The sequence below is a fragment of the Pygoscelis adeliae genome, unplaced genomic scaffold (genome assembly GCF_000699105.1).
Source record: "Pygoscelis adeliae isolate BGI_AS28 unplaced genomic scaffold, ASM69910v1 Scaffold77, whole genome shotgun sequence".
Lineage (NCBI taxonomy): Eukaryota > Metazoa > Chordata > Aves > Sphenisciformes > Spheniscidae > Pygoscelis > Pygoscelis adeliae.
The window spans coordinates 2,222,703-2,243,572 of NW_008825216.1; the positions used below are offsets into that span (position 1 = coordinate 2,222,703).

The 20,870-nt window shown below is 38.7% G+C and overlaps 1 protein-coding gene across 1 annotated transcript in view; it reads right to left on the reverse strand.

The window, feature by feature from the left end:
• Window positions 1-20,870, reverse strand: part of MTR (5-methyltetrahydrofolate-homocysteine methyltransferase) — a 51,091-nt gene that overhangs the window by 9,145 nt on the left and 21,076 nt on the right. Inside the window, exons 14-26 of the mRNA XM_009329216.1 lie at window positions 19,763-19,903; window positions 18,914-19,099; window positions 18,164-18,343; window positions 17,035-17,151; window positions 16,796-16,936; window positions 13,540-13,629; window positions 12,764-12,916; window positions 12,080-12,187; window positions 8,267-8,367; window positions 5,854-5,921; window positions 4,865-4,985; window positions 1,846-1,927; window positions 958-1,056 (exon numbers count right to left, since the gene is read on the reverse strand). Of these exons, the coding sequence (XP_009327491.1) occupies window positions 958-1,056; window positions 1,846-1,927; window positions 4,865-4,985; window positions 5,854-5,921; window positions 8,267-8,367; window positions 12,080-12,187; window positions 12,764-12,916; window positions 13,540-13,629; window positions 16,796-16,936; window positions 17,035-17,151; window positions 18,164-18,343; window positions 18,914-19,099; window positions 19,763-19,903 (1,587 nt within the window). The remainder of the gene's footprint in view (window positions 1-957; window positions 1,057-1,845; window positions 1,928-4,864; window positions 4,986-5,853; window positions 5,922-8,266; window positions 8,368-12,079; window positions 12,188-12,763; window positions 12,917-13,539; window positions 13,630-16,795; window positions 16,937-17,034; window positions 17,152-18,163; window positions 18,344-18,913; window positions 19,100-19,762; window positions 19,904-20,870) is intronic.

The following is a 20,870-nucleotide window of genomic DNA, read 5'->3' on the forward strand; positions in this document are numbered from 1 at the left end:
AAATTACATTAAAATACAGGTACAGCAAGATATTCTCCTACTGCCTGCAAAAAGCTTAGGACTGCAGTGACACCACCACCAGTGACTGCAGCATGCCTCCGGGCAAATTACTGGCTCTTCTGAAAGGCACAGGAAATTTACAGCAACTTCAGTAAGGCCCATGAATTCACTGCTGACCTCTGCTTAAAGGAGAGTGCTGCACTCCCTGATCTCAGCTTAGTGGACTGGTTCCCTGTGTGAAGACAGTCTTAAACTTGGTCAAGCCAAATGTTCTCAGCAGGAGGCCTCAAGCTTTATCTTTATCAAGAGACCAGGTAAGAGCCAGATGACTTTCAGCTTGCTTCTGTGTCTATTCACAAAGACGGCCTCAGGAGTCCTATGTTACTTGTTTCCTATTGTTAATTTGCACAGTCCATCTCCACATTTCATTGCTTCCTTCTCTTCACTTTCCTAAAATGGCAGCCTCAGCTCTCCTCTTTGAGACTGCTCAGATCCCTAACCTAAACAATATGAACACATCAGGAAAGCATGGTGTTGTAAAATACTCAACAGAGTATGGCTTAGTACCAGGAAAAGCAACCAGTGCCAGTTTAGTTATTCCAGTGTAGCTCCCTGTTTCCAGCTACTGCTCCAGGAGAGCACTGGTCTCCTGTAGGTTGGTTAAGTTGACATGACTGCCAGCTCCATGGAGATGTCCTAGATACCGCTGATAGCCCATTGAGGACAATCAAGAATCTGCCAAGCATGTGTTAAGACTCACGCAGAATTTTCCCTTATAGGTTAGAAAATTTGATTTCATAAGCACTTCTGGAAGTTTTCCATCAATTCTACTGCATGTTTTAAATCAGCACAAATACACCTGAAGGCCTTCATAAGGAGTTGAAACTGAGAGTTAGTAATGAGGCAAATACTAACCACTTCAAACAAGAAGAGAAGCTAAAGCAATTATATTTGTACCTTGAGAGACTCGTAGTGTTCTTGCCTAATTTCTTCATATTCCTCTAATATTTCTTCAAAGAAATCATCCTTTACACTTTCGTCTAAGAGCTGGGAGCACTGAAAAAAAATAAAGAGAAAGCGCTAAGTACACACTGTAACATACCATAGGAAGGACAGAGTATGAACTTCAGACTAAGCTATCTGTCTTTCAAACTCTTATTTCCAATTACACTTGACAACACTAAACTAAGCCTTACAACTAATTTGCAAGCTAGGTTCAAAACATATTTAAGAATATGACTATTACTGAGAGTACTGCCCTACTACGCAAGTAGTATTAACAGAGCCAAGTCTGGCTCTGGAAAGACCTGAGAGAAGAATACTCCAAGACTTTAGAGACTGAGTAGTCATAGAAACACCACACAGCTTGGCCTGCTTCTTTCCAGCAGGTATTTGCCAGCTAAGACTACCCATTTGTCTGATAGAGAGAGCATCCATCCCAGAAAACTTCAGCCAGACATTTCACAGTAGTAATGTTGCCATATCACTAACTTCAGAAATATATCCAGAATAGAGAGAACAGTAGATCACATCTAACCCCATCGCTCTTCACCATAAGACATCTCAAAACCACAGTCAAGGACTCAGAATGAATCATGTCACCCTCACTAGAGAAATGGGCATTTAAATAAAGGTATCCAGTGACAATAATTGACACGCGTCAGATGAGATAACCACGTGGCAGCAAAAAATAACTGAAGCAACAGTAGTTTAGAAACTGGTCTCTGTTGTGGCTCTTCAATTTTCTGCCATAACGTTAAGCCTTAGAGGAAAGGATGAGAGGCACAACAGAAAAAACAGGGCATATATTTTTTCATGGATGAGAAACTATAATTTAGAACTTACAACCACAACACTCTTGGATGCATCCAGGACATGAATTACAGGTGCGCTATATCGTGGGGCAATTTTAACAGCTGTGTGTGTTCTTAAACGAAAAAGAAAAAGAGTGAGCATTTCACAACTGAAACAAACAAAAAAACCCAACCAAAAACACAACCACCAGACAAAACCCCCAGTGAAGTAAATCCTGACTTAATGCATAGACCAGAACTTCAAAAGAAGAAAGCAATTCATCCATCTGCTACGCATGGATGATTAAACACATATTTTAATAATAGGTACATAAGCACTTTTCTTCATCAGAATGCTTCATAAATACCGTGCCAACTCACATTCCCTCACTGTCTTACCAGCTGACTGAAAATCAGCAACTCATTAGTTTGAGTCTCAAAAAATTCCAGTGAGAATGTTCCAAACTAAGCCTACCAAAAACTAACAATTTTTTCTTAATCTTTTTTGCTCATCTTATATTTTTCCCCTCCCACATGCTAGTTTCTGGGTCTATGGATTAGCATTAACATATTTCAGTGATGATTATTCCATTTCTATGATGCTCTACTTCAAAGCTGGAGACACAAGCTCTCTACTCACCTGAAGAAGGAATTCTGCCAGTGGTCAGTAAGTATTAAAAACTTGCACCTGCTTGGTCAGTGAAGTCATTCACATAAAAACCTCCCAATTCATCCAATTATTTAGCATTTACTCATATTCCAGTCCTCATGGAAATACTTCAGCATATAATGAAGAACCACTTCCATATTATAGTACTTTGTTGATCAAATTAAAGTTTGGAATCCTAAACTGAGGCCTAAGCTCTCACGTGAAATGCAGCTGGCTACCGCTATTGCTCAGAGTCCTGGCAAACTATGCGAACAAGTGCAGGAACAAAGACCTTGCAGGCCAAAGCTCAATTTGCTTTCTTGAATGCTAAGGTCAAACACCAGTTTTAAAATTAATTTAAATCAGAACCCAGGAGGCAATCTTCCACAGCAAAGATAAGATCTCCTTTTTCTGCAGGTTCTGTCAAATATTTAAAGCACTTGGCCATGGAGGTTACTGATGACTGTGCAACGCAGCTGTGTAACCAACTGTTCAGGATCTTCCTAATTTGCTTCTAGGTGATGCACTTTTGGTCTTGGCAACTCTATTTTTTTAGAAAAACATATTGTATCTTCTATTTTGATAGGAACAAAGGAAACAAACAGGGCACAGTCCTACAATGGCACTGTATCAACTACTACATACTAATTTTATTTTTTTTAAATAAACATTACCACAACAAAACTGTCACCGTTATTTGTCAGCATCTGAATTTACCAAAGCAGTATAGTAAGAATGCAAACGTCATCGTTATTGTAAGTTATGAAGAAACTCTATTATGTAGATTCTGTAGGCAAAATCCAGCCTCTCTCTCTTTCAAACTAACCTCACTTTCCACCCTTCCAAGTACTTACGGTCTCCTTATTTCAGATAACAATGTCTTACTTATTACAGAGAAAAAGTGCAGATGGTTCTTCATTAGCAACCTCTGACATGTACACAACCTTCCCAAATGTACACATGAGGTTAAACTTAAGACTGTGGAAGTAAAATTAAATATATATTACTGATGCACTTTTCCATAAAGAATACGTTTACTTGACATATATTTTATAGAAATTGTATGTGTCTGGGCATATGCATAAGTATGTATTTATATACAGTTCACATGAATAAAATTATTATTTATGTATACAAAATTATGCATCTATTCTTCAATAATTTCCATATTCAAGGATAAAACTAGTGCTGCCTTGCTGTTGGCTACATTCATCTCTGTGGATAAATTCTACAAAATTGTTTGATGCTGGTTATTTGACATCAGTTACTAGGCCACAATGCCCTGTGTACAAACACTGAAAAGATCTGAAGAAAGGGCTCTCCTAAGACTTCCACTTAAAGCCTTCCCCCCCCCCTTTTTTTTTTTTTTTTTTTTTTAAGAAAAAACCCTCCACGTTTGTTCTCAGTATCAAAGCCATAGGAACAGAGACTCGTATGGAGGAGGAGAAAAATGATACACTTAACCTTGCGTTATAACTACAGGACCAATAAAGACAGGTAGCGATCCTACTCTTCACTGTCTGTCAAATTATGGGATGATTTGCTAAGGCCAAAAATACAGAATACACGGAGCTAATTGATGTGCTGCTCTGATAAAGAAAGCAACACTGCTAACAGCTTCTAGTTATGCAAGAAATGACCACTGCAGTCTTCTCAGCTGTCACCTACTCAAGCATATTGTGCATAAACCAGTTAGCAAAGCATGACCCAAGGCCATTACACATGCCTAAAACACATTTGTGGTAACGTTAATACTAGGTGTCAGTGAGCTGTCAACACTGGTCTTCAGGACATCATAGCAGCTGTATTATTTCATTTGAACGGATCCGAGAGAACAAGATCTCAACAGAAAAGCTCAGTCTATCAAAAGCAAAATGGTAACCACTCCAAGGCAAGCAGCTAGAATTTATCTCCTATCAGCCTGCTTGAACAGGACTGGGGTCTCAACCCAGTCAGCACAGTGCTGAACAGTGATCCAGGAAAATACATGAACTTTCTTAAAGATAATAGCTCCCTTATGTCAACATGACCATTTGTAGTCTCAGAAGCCTGCATTTTCAGAATGCTTTGGTGAATCGAAACAGATCATTCAACCAAGAGCAGAACTGTATTCACATGCATATGTGCGTGAACTTTTAGAAGGAAATATAATACTTCCACATACAATATACACCTGCAAAATACATAACACTCGCAAAAATGAAATGTTTAATATGTCCATTGTTTGTTTTGTCCCAATTACGTTTTACCTCTATATTCTAGGACTTCTGATATAAGAAGCAACATTCAGTCTTAAGTATATACATACCAGTATGTATGTTGGGGGAAAATGAGGGAAAGGGAGAGACAAATGGTGATAAATTTTCGCTGGTTAACACTATTTTCACACCCATCCCCCATCTTCCCAACTGAGATATCTTACTTAGAAGTAGTTGCTCCTCCAATCAGCAAAGGAATCTTTATTGCCAATCTCTCCATTTCCTTGGCGACAAAAATCATTTCATCCAAAGAAGGGGTGATGAGACCAGATAGGCCAATTATATCTATTGCAAATTTACAAACAAACATACACAAAAGGTTTAGCGAATCCACTCTAGAAAGACACAGAAATTATTATTACAGAAAGCGTAATAATTCATACATCAGATAGCTTCACACATCAGATAGAAAATAGTGAGATAAAAAGCAGGATAGTTGCTAGTCTAGAAGCGAGGTTTGACCTAATTAGAAAGTGAAAGCTTTCCAAAAATGAAAGTGATTCCAAATCCCCGGTTTAGAATATTTCTCAAACAGTCTTCACAGCTGCTGAACACATACTGCTCTAGTTTCAGCAATAAATATACAGTACTTCTGATTAGCAAGCTTCAGACCTCAGAAGTTCAGCACTGAGGGGGGAATAAGACAAAATAATTATAAGCCCTGCTCTTAGAAACAGCAAACGCTTTCAAACTTCACCACCTATGTCCCACACAATTTATCTTCTCCAAGATGCAACAGACTGTTTCAAAGCAACTGTAACTTGTTTCAGAAAGTTCATTACTTATTAGAACAACTCATTCCTGATTTCACACTCGCTGATCTGGCAGGCTGAATGCCAAGTTCTTTTACTGATTTAAGACCCAACACGAAGTTATTTAACCTTTCCAAGTCTCCATTTATCCATCTGTAAATCAAATACTAAAACATCTCTCTTGGAACTGAAAACCTGTATCAAAAGGACAACTCCTCGGGCTAAGTTTCACGAAGTGCCAAATACTAAGTAACTACTATTGTTAATGCAAAAGTTCTGATTTATCTGAAGATAGTCTGACCAAATCATAGACAGCATAGGAATGCAATGAGCAGCAATAAAAAATGCGAGTGGGGTTTAAAATCAAACAATTCAGGAGTACTAATGAAATCTCTCTATACCTGCTTTGTTCTCAACAGCAGCTCTCAATATCTTATCACATGGAGTCATGACTCCTAAATCAATAACTCTGTGAAAAGAAGTGAGATGACACAAGATTCTTTAAAAAACAGGTCAAATTTCTGCTAAAGGGCAAATACATTGCTCTTACTGTAAGTGACTGACCTAAAATTGAAGTTAAAATTGAGATTTTTATTTGTTTGTTTCTCTGAAGACCTCTGTTGGGAATTTTAATGAAGGAAATACCTGTGGGTCTGGTAAAATTTTCAATATTTTGAAATAAACTGAGTTGATACAGTAGATAAGAAAATTCAAGTGTAAGAGGCTTTTTTTTTTAATAATTTTTTTGTGGTTGTACTGAGTCTGGCTGAGATGGAGTTAATTTTCTTCATAGCACCTGGTATGGTGCTGTGTTTTAGATTTGTGACCAAAACAATGCTGATAACACACTAATGTGTGTTTACTCCAGCGAGTTTTTAAAACCTCATAGTTAACAAACACCTTGAAAAATATACTAAAAGGTTCACTCGAATCTTACAAGACTTCCTTTTTCCCGACACAACACACAACCTACACGTAGTCTTGCCTACTACAATTGCTGTATCTGATTTCTTCAGACATTATACTTACATGTTTAAGACATTATACTTATTATATTTAGCTAATATAAAACAAATACAAAATTGATGCTCTCATCTACATTGCAGTTGATGTTAAACTGTACTCACCTCAGATGCCAGTTTATTAGGAAAAAAATAACACACAATAACAAACTACTGATGAACAGCGCTTGTCCACCATCAAGGCCTTCTCTGTTTCTCATTTTAACCCCCCCAGGGAACAGACTGGGGGCTGCACAAGAGGTTGGGAGTAGACACAACCAGGCAGATGACCCAAACTAACCAAAGAAATATTCCATGGCATATGATGTCATGCTCAGCAATAAAAAGTGAGAGGAAGGGGTTCAGCGGGGGTTAGCCATCTTTTGCTCAGGAACTGGCTAGGCATCAATCTACCCGTGGGAAGTGGCAAGTGATTGCCTTTGCATCACTTGTTCTGTTTTTTCTTTCTCTCTTCTTCCACTTCTCCTTCACTTTTTAAACATTTTTTATCTCCACCCACAATTTTTCGTGCTTTTATTCTTCCTTTCCTCTTTCCCCATCCCACTGAGATTGGCTGGGTGGAAGTGAGTGAAGGGCTGTGTGGTGCTTAGCTGCCTACCACGGTTAACCAACAGCAGTGGCATTTCTGAAGTTATTTGGACAATATGAAAAGGTTTTGTGGACATCGTATGTCAGGAACATAAGATGATTCACATCAAGGGTTTTTTTGTCTTAAAGCATACATTTTATGAAATGAGACACTGTACTTCCCTCGCTAGCATTTTATTCCTATTATCACTAGCCATTGCCAAGGTTTTTGTTTTTTTCAAGTAAGCCACCCCAGCCTGTTAGCTTCATTCAGCCTCACTCATACTCATGGTGACAGAAAACACTATGGCTTCAGTTCAGTAAGTCTAAATAAAGCTCAAGAAGGCCTGAAACCAATCAACAGAATTTCAAGAGATAATGATACGGAATACACTGCATATACACAGCACTCCTACTGGCTTCAACCCTTTGTGTTTTAAAATAAGGAGATCATTTTGGCTCTTTTTAGAGCAAATAACAGCCCCAAGTCAAAAACAAAACTAAAGGAATGAACGGTAAGACAAGAGTTCCAAAGCAGATTCAGCTTTGCGCAACATTTGACAGACACTTGACAAAGGGCTCTGATGGAAACGTGGCCATTCATTCCAGCACTGTTGCCAACCCTGCTGCATGTACACAGGTCTTGAAAGAACTGACTCTTCTTGAAGTTCTATCTTTTGAAGCTCAGAAACAGGACGAGAATCTCATCTTTTAACAAAAACATACCCCAGTGAGTTTTTAAAACCTCATAGTTAACAAGCACCTTGAAAAATATACTAAAAGGTTCACTCGAATCTTACAAGACTTCCTTTTTCCCCACACAACACAAAACCTACAAGTAGTCTTGCCTACTACAATTGTTGTATCTGATTTCTTCAGACATTATACTTGTATGTTTAAGACATTATACTTATTATATTTAGCTAATATAAAACAAATACAAAATTGATGCTCTCATCTACATTGCAGTTGATGTTCAACTGTATTCACCTCAGATGCCAATTTACTAGGAAAAAAAGTATTAAAGGAAGAGTCTATACTCCCTCTTGCCTCTCCATTAGTAATAGCTGGTATGATCTGTGTTCCCAGCCACAACTTGGGGAACAGAGGACAGTTCCCAGGAAATGCCCACCTCTGTTATCACCACAGCTGCAGCTAGCCTAATATATTAATTAGCTACCCTTATGCAGTTGTGTTCCCAGCTACCTAATGTTAGTCTCTTTACCTAAAGTTGTTGCAGCCCAGAACGACTCCCACAATGTTCTTGCCGATATCATGTACATCTCCTTTCACAGTTGCTAGTACTATTGTACCATGATAAGGATCCTGAAAGTTGAACAAATAACACAAGAGTTAAATTACTCGGAAGCCTCGGTATGTTTGCAGAGATCCTTCAACAGTGCAATCCTAATCCATGACTGAGACGCCTGTTGTAGTACAAGCAATTGCAAAGCGTAGTAGAGGTAATATAGTCAATGTTAAAAACTATTTTAAAAGAGCCACGTAATAAAAACTTGCACAAGAATTATTCTTGCAAATTGTGTGCGTGTTATTCACAAACCTGTCTTTAAAAAAAAGAAAATAGCAGATAAAAAATTTCAGATCTGGATAGCATTTTGTGCAGTGCAATAACTGAACTCCTAAGGTACCTCTGTTCCAAATATAAACCTCAACAATAAAGAGTTTAAATAGATTAAATATTTAGAACAAAAGGGTATGAACACTCATAATTACATGCCTGTTTGTGCATCAAGAACAATGCAATGCTGAGAAGGATGAGAGGAATTAGCAAAAGCAGAAGAGACTAATTTTTTATGCAACACGAATAGCAAGGGAGACATTTTAGTGCAGTGGTCAGGCTACTTCAAACTACCCAAGCTGAACAAACAGGCTGGAAAAAGGATCTCCTTGAAGAAAGGAAGCTGTACTGTCACAAACTGGTCCTAGGTTAGATGGCATTCAGCCCTGACAAGGGGATCCTACCAGCAGCACAACAGTGGAACTTCCTATAGCAATTCTCCACCAGGACACAGGCCTTTGGAATACATTTTTAGTTGTATAATCAGTGTTGTCATTTGGAGCAGCTCCAGGCTACCACAGTGCCATGTTTAAGTTGGTGCAGGATCAGATGCCAGTAACAGACTACTTAAATTGCATAGAATTTAAATAAAGTAGAAACCTGAGTATATTCTATGTGAAACTACAAAATATTTTTCCAGACAGTATTTCATCTCCTTTGCAGATGGCAGAACTGAAGGATTAGATCCTTCTATGAAGCTTGTTGTATTTCTGAACAGTATCAAGTAGCTCTCTACTTCATGAACCTACATTGCCTTCTGTAGTTGCAATTTTCTGGGGAAAAAAATCTTTACATATTACCAAAAGTGATACTAGCATTTCGCACGGTCCTATAACACATCTGCTGAATAAAACCCTTGGATCCCCACCAGTGCTGCTGTTTACTAAGATCCATTATCTCCCCAGTGCTCCTGCTTTACAGAAGACCGAGGAACAGAGAAGGCAAAATGGAGGTCTGTAAGTCAGCCATCTCAGTACATCAATAAGAAAATTTGCAGCTGAAAATATACTGCTGGAACGTGAGAGAAAACTGGGGAAAGAGATTAATCAAGGACGGGGGGAAGAACAGAAAGTGCTGCCCACACGTATCATACCCAATAGCTACTGGTGATTTAACTAGTGATTGATATCCAAGAAGAAAAAAAATTGGATTTGCACATGAGAAGAAGGAAACTCTGTGCTGGGCAAGCAAACAACATGGGCCAGAGCACACGCTATTTTAAATAAACCCTATTTAGGGCACACTGTGATTTCAATTGTCTCAAGCAAGGAGGTCCTCAAGTTCTGGGCACACATCCAAAGGGCGGCTTCTTTTTTTTAATCTTGATAGAGATCCACAGCCACAGCGATTTATCCTCAAATGTAACTATCAACGCTTTGCGTTTCCTGGCAGTCTGTGACTAAAACTGTTCTGGAGGTTACAGTAGCCTGGGTAACATCAGACGGATCAGCTACCAGAATCTGCAAATCATTTTCCTTCAAGTCAACATCTAACTCTGAAGGCAGATGCAGCTGTTTTTTCCTCTCTCACCAATTCTCTATAGAGTGACAACATTTAAAAAAAAAAAAAAAAAAAAAAAAAAAAAATAAGAGGAAGGCACTACATCCCTTCCCCAGCAGAAGGTAGAGGAAGCAGGAGGACAGAAGCCCTACTTTTTTCCTCCTGCTCTCCTCAGCCACACAGAGTATCTCACAATCTCTTCAGTGTGCTTGCTATATTTTTTAACAACCTCTCAAATTCCACTTCACTCCTTTTTAGCCAGAGAATTAAGTGCCAGAGGGTTCACAGCAGATCCTGATCCAGTGCTCATGGAAGCAATAGGGTAATGATTTTCACTGACCTCAAATAGCATCAGAACAAACCAGAAGGTGCCAAATACCGGCACTGTCATCTGAATTAAAATAAAAAAGAACAACGTGAGCAGGAGAGAGATGACACATAGAAAGGTGACTCATGTGGATCTGCCAGAGAACAGATCCACTTGAGATAGTAGAGAGAAGACACCTTCTTCACATCCAGAAAGAGCATGGGAAAAGAGACTAGGCATTCTCCTTCTTCCATTAAGATTAGTCAGGTTTGATTATCAGGTCATTTTTCTTTCTAGATTATTTGCTATATTCATTACATTTATGCTGGACAATCACACAACAGATCCACAGCAAATGGAGAGATACAGTGCAAGAAGATTTCAAGGGAAGAATTAGAAACCGTTCAAAAATCCACAGAAGGTAAACCAAAGGAAATACCCAAATACCACAGTTTAGAGAAATTCTGCTATTCTTCCTTTTTGTGTGTGTGTTAAATACCAGATTCTGATCTTAGCTATTGTTTCTGAGAACTCATGAAGACAAGGTAAGGTTCCACAGGACTAAAGAAAAGTAAATGTACATCAAACCTAAATTTGATAGTCAGACAAAGACAATAGAAGAAAAAAATATTTAACAACCAAAACTGTAAGCACCTATCACATTATAAATATAGTAGGAAACAGCACACATGAGTATTTAAAAGGGGATTTTGTCCGATTCATCTGAACTCTCTTTTCTACTGAATAGAATCTTGTCAGTATGGAGAAACAAGGGACATCCATTCTATATCTTCATCTTCGAATGCTCTTATCACATATACCATTAACCAAATTTGGAAGAAATTACTTCAAGTATATGCACAGTAGTTGATAAAACTATTCTCAGGCATCACCAACTATTGGCTGTGAAACAGGAAATGCTATCAAGGAAAGGCCCACAAGGATCTGAAAATCATTGGATATTTTCAATTTTATATATTACATAAAAAGTAGTCTTCAGAAACCGGTGGAAAAACACATATGAAAAGACAACTATATTCAGATCCTGTTTTCATAAACACTTGTCCCCTGCAACTTGGTCATGGCTACACATGCAACGAGCACGTGTATTCTATCATAACACAAGGTCTTGAAGTCACGATCTATGAAGAAAAAGGATGGAAGAATTTCGTTTGTTTAGCTGGGAGAATAGTCAGGGCTAGGGGGAAGGGAAGAGTTGAATGAAGAGAAACATGGTAACAGGCTTTGAACATGGCAAAAGGGAGTTCCATAGTTCACTGAGGGCAGGAGTAGTAGAAGCAAATGGCAAAATTTGCCATTAAGTTAGAAGTAGCATAAATAAACAACACTAGAATTAAATGCCTACAAAAATACAAGAAATAAGTAACACTGGTATAAAGGGCTTACAAGGGCTTATGGCATCCTTCAGGAAACTTGTGACAACTGCTTAGGCACACACCAAGCAGAGTTCCACAAAATCTGCACTTTATGAATTTCAGTCCTACTTCAAATTATGCCAAGATTGTCAGTTTCCACATGACCGCATCAACTCTCCAGCATAAAAGCTGAATAAATGTCATTAGCAAAAAATAATTTCAATTTTTGTCATGGCATGCTACAAAAGAGTTACAGCACAAAGGTCTGTGTCTTGCCTCTTCCTCTATGCTGCCTCGTTCTGCTCTCCTCTCCTCTCTTTCTTTTTCCATATAGGGAATAAGGTGGCTAACTGCTTTCTTCATAACTCGAGCAGACTTTATCACCTGCATAGATAAATAGAGGGGGGGGAAATAAACAATAAAGATCAGGTAGAAGAATAGCCTCAGATTTCTCATAGCTTTCTTTTATATCCTTTCAAACAATAAACAAAACTTCATTTGCAAACCCAGATTCCAGCTTTGCAGAGCATTCAGTGATAGCAGGCTGCTGGCCCTACTGGACTAAGGGTCTACACGTGACACTGGCTTTCACAGTGCAACCTCTTGGACCACTCACAACAGAATTGGAAGCTACAAACAGGCCCAGACTTGGAAGGTGCTAAACACAGCAATTTTTATTTGGATCTTTTTTCTCTCTTGCTCTTTTTCACAGGCCCAGACTTAAAACTGCATTTAAAATAAAGCAAAAACACTCAGGAAGAAAGGAAACAAACATGTAAAACCACATAAAGTCAAGTTCCAAAGTAAAGGAAAAAAAAAAGTCTGCTTCTTAGCAGCACCCAAGTTTTCACAATTCACATGCTGTATCTGAAAAAACAGCCAGCAGAGAATGTTTTGGCTACAGTTTACAATGCTAGTTTTTGCAAAATAGGAAAATATATGAAATCATTTTCTCATTACCTGAGGCAGAAACATCTTTCCAGCACCAAAAAGATCACCAACGATTTTCATGCCATTCATCAAAGGCCCTTCAATTACATTTAGAGGTCTAGGATATTTTTCCTGATTCAATCTTGCTTCTTCTGTATCTGCAGTGACATACTTCTCAATGCCCTGGGAAAAAAAACTGAGAAGCTTTTATCTTGCTAGAAATACAGCTTTTTAGTTGCCTTCTCCCCCAAAAAAATCACAACGGAAGTACAAACAGACACTTTAGATACTGCTAGTCTTTAAGAATACCTCAAATGTGTATTTAAAATAGGTTTTCTTAGGAAACAAAACACTAGTTCTTAGGCATATAAAGTTATTCAAAGCAAGAGTCCCCAGTATTAACAGATTTGTTTTTCTTAACCATGTCATAAGAAAAACCAAACATTCAAAGATTGCTTCCTCAGCACAAGTGCCACTCAGTGCAGTACTGTTAAAGGGCCAAAAAACCCCCTAGAAAGTAAAAGCAATATGTTAGAAAGTAAAAGCAGTATGTTACTACCAATACTAGCGGAATAAAATATTAAGGGTCAAAGACTTCAACTTGTGAAGTTTAAAGACAAATCACCACAATTTTGTCTGTTAAAGTTAATTAAATATATTAATTAATATATTATTCATTACTAATTAATAGCTTTTCAAAGAATGGCAGTTGAAGAATTTTTGAAGCCAAAGGTGTCCCTTAAAGTCTGAGCTGAGATCACATCTCTGAGACCTGATGGGTAGGACAATTTTCTGCACAGATTCACCTTTATGAGAGCATATTCCAGCCTTTCCTCCACAGAGCTTTTCCGCCACTCATCGGTCTGTATAACTTTTCTTCCTCCTTGGGCATGATTCTGAAGAGGAAAGACATCCATAGGAGCTTGCAAGCATAAAAAGTACAACTACAGACTTTACCTTCAGAAAAGTGAGAATTATTTTCAAGTACTGATCCATAAAATAAGATTATTCAAAAGGTTTTTTATATACATGCAAGTCATTGCAAGCACCTGTTATGTACTACAGACACTTAGGGGGTCTACATCCCAAAGAGTATATACCTCAATGAAGCTGTGAATAAAACACAGAGAAAGTGAAAGGAAAAAAAAAAAAAAAAAAAAGGGAGCAGTTTAATAATTTTCACTCTCTTAAAAATTATGAAATGACTAATCCTAAGGGTTTTACTTCTGGGAACATAATTTAAACTGATTCCTGGCCGACAGACTACACTTCATTTTAAAATTCTAATTAATTTGGCACTAATTCAGTTTCTGCTGGAATAGGTTATGTTATTCCATATCACAGATGTGTTTTCAATCAGGCAGTCTACAGAACTACTGTTTCTCATGCACATAAGACTGTCCCAAACCCTCGCACACTCTCTCTGCCTCACACTCACACTCCCCTTTGCTATAAACACAAAGGCCAAAAGGGCTTCACGATGCAAGAAAGCTCGTAAGCACCCGAGCCAGGAGGGCTCATGGAAGAGCATGCTATCCGTTACTTCAACCACCACACTTCAAGCAAGTCATTTCTTTTCCTCCGTCGGTTACTCCACGTAATCTGACATCTTTCGGTCCTTACAAACCTCCTATACTCTTGAGTGCTCATCAGCAAGTTTTTAAAGATAGAGCCATGGGAAAAGTCATGGAAACAAGATCTCACTCATGAGAGCAGAAACCAGAACTAGTTTTCATTCGTGTTTATATGAATGTTAGCTAACTTCACAGCTTCTCACTGCCAAACCTTATTCCACTCATAGGTCTAGTTTGTCCAAAGGGAATGAAAGGAGGAGGAAAACGTCACCCACAGAGGTCGTAGAGTCTCCGTCCTTAGTTATATTAAAAACCCAGCTGGACACAGCGCGGAGCAACCTGCTCTTGCTGACCCTGCTCTGAGCGGGAGGGGGTTGTACTAGATGATCTCCACAGGTCCCTTCCCACCTCAGCCCTTCTGTCATTCACTGAAAAGGTACGAAGTGCTCCTCAACCTCTGGCCAGACACTTTAACAAGGGAACCATTCCAACCTAAAAATAACCTATGAAGCTGTAGGGTGAGCACACAGGGACCACAGTGGCAAGCACTACATGCAGATCTTTAAAAACAGGATGATTATACTACATGCTGAGGATGAAAAAACCTGCCTTTGGAAGCACAACTCCCATTGCCACAAATGGGACAAAGTTTCAGTTTGAGCATGTGGGCAGCTATACACGTTACAGAAAATGTTTTTTTAATCTCAAACTTCAGAGGAAGACTGATCTCCTAAATCTGCAAGGATTAAGTTCCTCATTTTTCCCCACAGGTCTAGCATTCAAACAACTGGCAAGGTACATTACTATTACCTGAAGGAACTAGGAAGAAACTTCACTGGCGCTCTATTAGAGGTGCGATACTTGAAATGGGACTGCACATTCTATGTTCTTTGTGCAGAATAAACTGCAGTAATTGGAAATAAAAAGAACATATGCACTTATTGACTAATGAATACACCTCTGTATTAAAAAAAACCCAAAAACTTTAGACAAAAGAACTTAGAGCCATTCAATTCCACTATATCAGAGGAAGGTCTGAATAAACATTTTGAAATATGCCTCAAACTCCAAAATCTTATGTTATAATCCTTGTCATTGGCTGTAAGTGACTATCCATTTGGACTCTCACATTTGTCCAGAGCCAAGATGAAATCCAAATCAGGATGCTTACCTCCAGTGAAAACCTGAAAGTTGTAATATTTTATGTTAAATTTTAATAGAGCTTTTAAAGATGTTTTGAATCAAGAGTGTCTCTCTTTTTGCAACTGGAGGCTCTTTTACTCCCACAATGAAACTACCACCATGAATAAGAGCAGAGATTCCAACCATGGCTTCCCAAACTTCTAGACCTAGAAGGAGTCATCATCCACTTCCATTTCTACTTTTCATGCTCCATTTAAATACACATTCTGCCTTCTGCAGAAACACTGCTTAAGCAATCCCTTTCTAATTCCCCTTCTTTTTTTCTTCCTCTTTATGCAACCCTGAATACCCTAATGGTAAAACTCTGCTTATACAGACAAGATCACTCCCCGGTGAATTGCTTAGACATTAACAGCACCATCTAAAATAGCCTAAGCACAAGGGATAGGGAGAGTCTTCCTGTACTGGTTTTCAACGTGTTGCCATTGTTCCTAAAAAGCACGCACCACCATAGTGCAAACTACAAACCACATGAAGCTGTGCACAGAAATAATACCTCCAGGAGCTACAAAACAGGCATGCAAACCTTCTTCTACACTTAAATCTAAGAGCTACCTAACCCAGAGAGATTTTTGCTGTATGTTCTGTTCAGAACAGGATTTCACCAGTCGACTTATGGCTGATAATCTGGAAACCTTCAGGTGGGTAATCTTTGTCTTTTATCACCACCGTCATTACAGTATCTCAAAAACACTGAATAGCTGATCCTCACTCTTGACATGAGTTACATGAACTGGAAGTCTCTATGGCACAGCCAGGAACCACAAGCAACTACTTCACCTTTTACATATACTCCAAGCAAACCATTACCACCACAGACACAGGTTTACTCTGTCTCCCACAGTGCACTTGTCAATTAAACTCCAGCACCAAGATTTGCTTTGGTTGTGGGTTGGCCTTTTCTAGTTTTTGTTTCTTTGTGAGGGTTTTTTTGGTTTGCGGGGGAGTTTGGTTGGGGTTTTTTTGCTACTTATTGTTTTAGGGTTTTTTTGTTTGTTTTTTTAAAAAGAACACCTATGCAGCTTGGTCTCCTGAAGCATATGAAGAACTCTGGTGCAGGATCTTTCAAGGTACCTATGAAACTGGAGAGGCTCAATCTTTCACAGAGTTCACATTTTATTCTATATTAATAACTGAACCACTTGTAGTATCATTAATAACTTCTGTCACCTACTGTTAGACTGACACGTGCAGTTTATAGGCTGTTCTACCTATCATCAGCAGGGAGGTGTTAAAGCCCAGGTGCTAAGCTAACTACTATTCAAAGCTTAAAATTGGAAGTTACCTGAGCATAATGTAAAAGTTTCTCTGTTGCATCAGGATCTTTGTTCCAGATTAGATTCTCACACAGCTGTAGCAATTCCTTGTGGATATCATCATACACTGGCAGATTCCCAGCATTCACAATTCCCATGTCCATGCCATACTGGAAAAAACAATACAGAATCCCCCAACCAGGGCTGTCAGACATAGCACTGCACATCTGCCAAGTGCAAACATACAGAAGCCAAAAGCACATCATACCTTAATTGCGTGGTAAAGGAACACCCCATGCATTGCTTCTCGAATGGCATCCATTCCTCGAAAGGAGAAAGACAGGTTGGAAAGACCTCCACTTATCCTGGCTCCCGGCAGTGTTTCCTATAGGAATTGCACATAGATTTTTAGATAAGTGCTTTCCAAAAAGGAAACCTAAGCAGAGCATTCAGCCCATACAACAGTTGGCCCCTGAGCTGTGGTGCATTGGCTATGCACCCTTTCTCTCTTCCCTGTTCCAGATCCTTTTATTTACTCAAATTCATAAAAAGCAATTAAAATCTCTGTAGAAAAAGATACAAGTAAAAGGAAAGATCCAGCCTAGTTATATGTAAGCAACTACCATGGTTTCCATAGTCATAGGTGCTATTCTAAACATATCAGTCCTCCCACAGCAGCATTCCAGATTTTCCCCACGCAGACCTACTTACGGCTCTTCCATCCCCCACTCCTGCAAACAGGAGCAGCCAACCTGCCTGTTTGCATGTCTCAGGAACATGCTGTAGCTGAGCAGCTAGCCTCAAGGGTGCACCCTCCCTTCCAGAAGCCCTGTAGTGACAAAATAGCCTGTGGGGTGTTCAAGCCCCAGACTGCTACTGACAGAGCATCTCCAGACCAATCAAGTTGCCTTGTGAAACACAACAGAGTGCAGCTGCCTTGGCTGTGTTCAGGTGATGCTCTTCACTGCTGTACTTCCTTACACACATTTTGGCTAAATAAAACATCAGGTTACTGCACAAATCCCTTCCACAGTAACAGAAATTTTATTAATTTAAAAAGGTAGCTTTCACATACCTTCCAAGAGGTCCTTTTAGCTAGAACATGAATGTGATTGTTACCTCATTTAATTAATATATTATATTTACAGCAGTGATAATGGATTGAAAATGTATTTGTAGAACTATTTGAAGTTCTTCTACCGGAAATACAGCAATATTGGGGAATGGCTGCACTTCAGAGGAATAGTCCCCCTTGCTAATTTAAAACGTGTATCATTTTGCAGCAGTGTTTTGTTGTTGTTGTTTGGGGGTGGGGTGTGTTTTTCCATTTTGTGGTGGTTTGGGTTTTTAAGTAATCTCAGCAAAACACTTCAAGTTAAAACAAGCTTACAACTCACTTTTATGGTTTTAGTAGCATTGATAAAATTCATGGCATACAGGTTATGTTCTTCCATTCCAGTTCCTATGGTCAAAATATTAGGGTCGAATATTATATCATTTGGATTGAAGTGCACTTTTTCCACAAGGAGGTGATAAGCTCTGGAACAGACTGCAATCTTGGTTTCTGTTTCTGTTGCCTAGTGGAGAAAAAGAATTCTGACATGAAACTTACAAACACAAAAAATAAACCCCTCAGAAATCATTTACAGTGACTCAAGACTGAGAATGTGAACATCACAAATATTAGAAGAGGATTATATATAAGAATTTTGTATTAAAAAATATCACCACACCTGTACCTGGAGTTTTGACTCAACTCATTAAAAACAATTCTGTTCCCCAACATTTCATCATCCTCTGCAAAGTTTAATATGTGTAAATTAATTCACAAAGATTCCACTCTCATGCAAAACTCAGTTTCTGAACTAAAAAACATCTTCTACGAAGGAAGGAAGAGTTCAGCATGGCTGAATAGCAAGAGACATGCTCTTGTGCTAGCAGAGCTACACTTACAGCAGTACTTGGATTCCTCGAACATGTGGGCGCTGTAAGAAATGCTTACATATCAGTGTCAAAACTATTGCTAAGACTGTATAGACCTCTTTGAATCACCTGTGTCAATGAAACAAAACAACTTTGTCTTGCACAAGAGAAAGAAAGTCTTGCACTCCAAAAGAAAAATACCTCTCCTTTAAAGCGACACTCACCTGCCCCATTTCATCAAAAGCCATGACAACCACAGCTGCTCCATACAACTTAATTTTCCTTGCTTTCTCCAGAAAGTCTTCCTCACCTTCCTTCAGACTGATGCTGTTTACAATGCACTTCCCTTGGCAACATTTCAAACCGGCTTCAATCACTGAAAAATTTGAGGAGTCAATGCATAACGGCACCTGTAAATAACAGAGAAGTAAGCCAGGAGAATACATACAAGTTATGAATTAGAGTTCTACATGCTTTTTGCCCATTTGGACATAAAAACGCACACAACATTAATCAGCATTTATGAATAAGAAGTTTCCAGATGGTATTTGTAGATTCACTTCGCTTTAAATGCAAAACTCAGAGCAAATTTAACTCAAAAGCTTCTATGGCAACTCCATCAGATATCATGTAGAGACCTCTACTTCTCCCTGTATTGTCTTGTGTTTCTGAATTAGATACCCATTTTTAGAGAATGCACTTCGCAGAAGTATCTTTTAAAACCATCCTATATCCATAGCAATCTTAAGTTTTGCGGAAAGCAATACCATTATGCACTGCCAATATATAGATTATGGCTCATAACTGCTGCAAAAGGAACCTGCATTCAGCTTTTCTAAGCAATGAAAAGGACTGGCATATATTTAGCTGAAATCAGATAGAGAATGTTAAAACCTCTGTTTCCCCCAAAGGCCTTCCCTATTACAGTACCTTTTCCTCTTGGGGGACACCTACACCTGCTTATTAAGCACCTAAAGTCATTACTAAACAAATCAATACCAAAATTTTCTGAAAGGCAATTTCCAACTCAATAAAGTGTTCTTTGTTGTGCTTTGGAGTGACTCAATTACAACCTTTGCAATATCAGGTTCTGAAGAAATCAAGTTACAAAATCTGGTCATTGCAGCAGGGCCATCCAGCATCCCATCATCCATGTTGATGTCAAGAACCTGGGCCCCCATCTCAACTTGCAATTTGGCTACACTCAGGGCTTCCTAAAGAAGAAAGTCAAAAACCAAAACAACAGTCAGCAGAAAAAAGCCTAGTCATTCTCAGGATAACATTTGGCTGCATGCTTATTTTGGAGAAGTCAAAAATTTAAAAATTTGTAAGACATTCCATAAGAAAATGGTCTGTGATGTACAACAACATACAGAAGTTGTTAGTATGGCACAACTGATACTAATCTGTTCACAAAAACATGACACCAGGGACCTAACGTGCTGGTAGTGACATTGATTTTAGACTGTTGGCCGTATGCTTAATTGAATTATTTAAGATTTGCATGGTAACAAGGACTTCTGACTACACAAGATTACAGGAACACAGTCTCTGTGATGGTATGAAATAAGGGTCTTGGATCACAAGCTCTGCTGTTTTATAACACAGAGTACTTAGTTTTTGGAGGTTCAGCATTTTTTCCAGCTGCAGAATAATCACCAAGTGCTAAGAAGGAAAACTAAAGTTTTCTCTCCAGCCCACATAATTATCTGAACAACCATGTCCATTTACTTTCTCTTTTGTGTCACTCTGCAGACTGAGGAGACAAAAAAGGAAAAGGTTTTTAGTCGCTCACAGTCCCTAACAACTTATGTTTAAAGCTCTTTTTATTTAATAGGTCTAACCTGCGTCATGACTTCTAAGAGCTTAAGAGTCAGACTTCCTAAAAAACAAACTAAAGCTTTAATTTTGACTGCATCAACTAGAACAGCAGAGCACACTCTGGGGCAGAGTCTCAGACAGTGACACTGAAATGTCACTTTACCATTTGTTTGAATGTGACAGAAACAATTTACACCAGTAAAGAATGAGCACTCCAGCCTTCTCATTTCTGCCCTGCAGCTGTTTCAAGAAAGCAATTACCTTCTAAGCAACTTTTTCTGTAGCAGCTCTCATGTAGCATGCTGGAGCCAGTGATCAAAGTATATAAAGATTAGATGCAACCGTAATGCTGACCAGGAT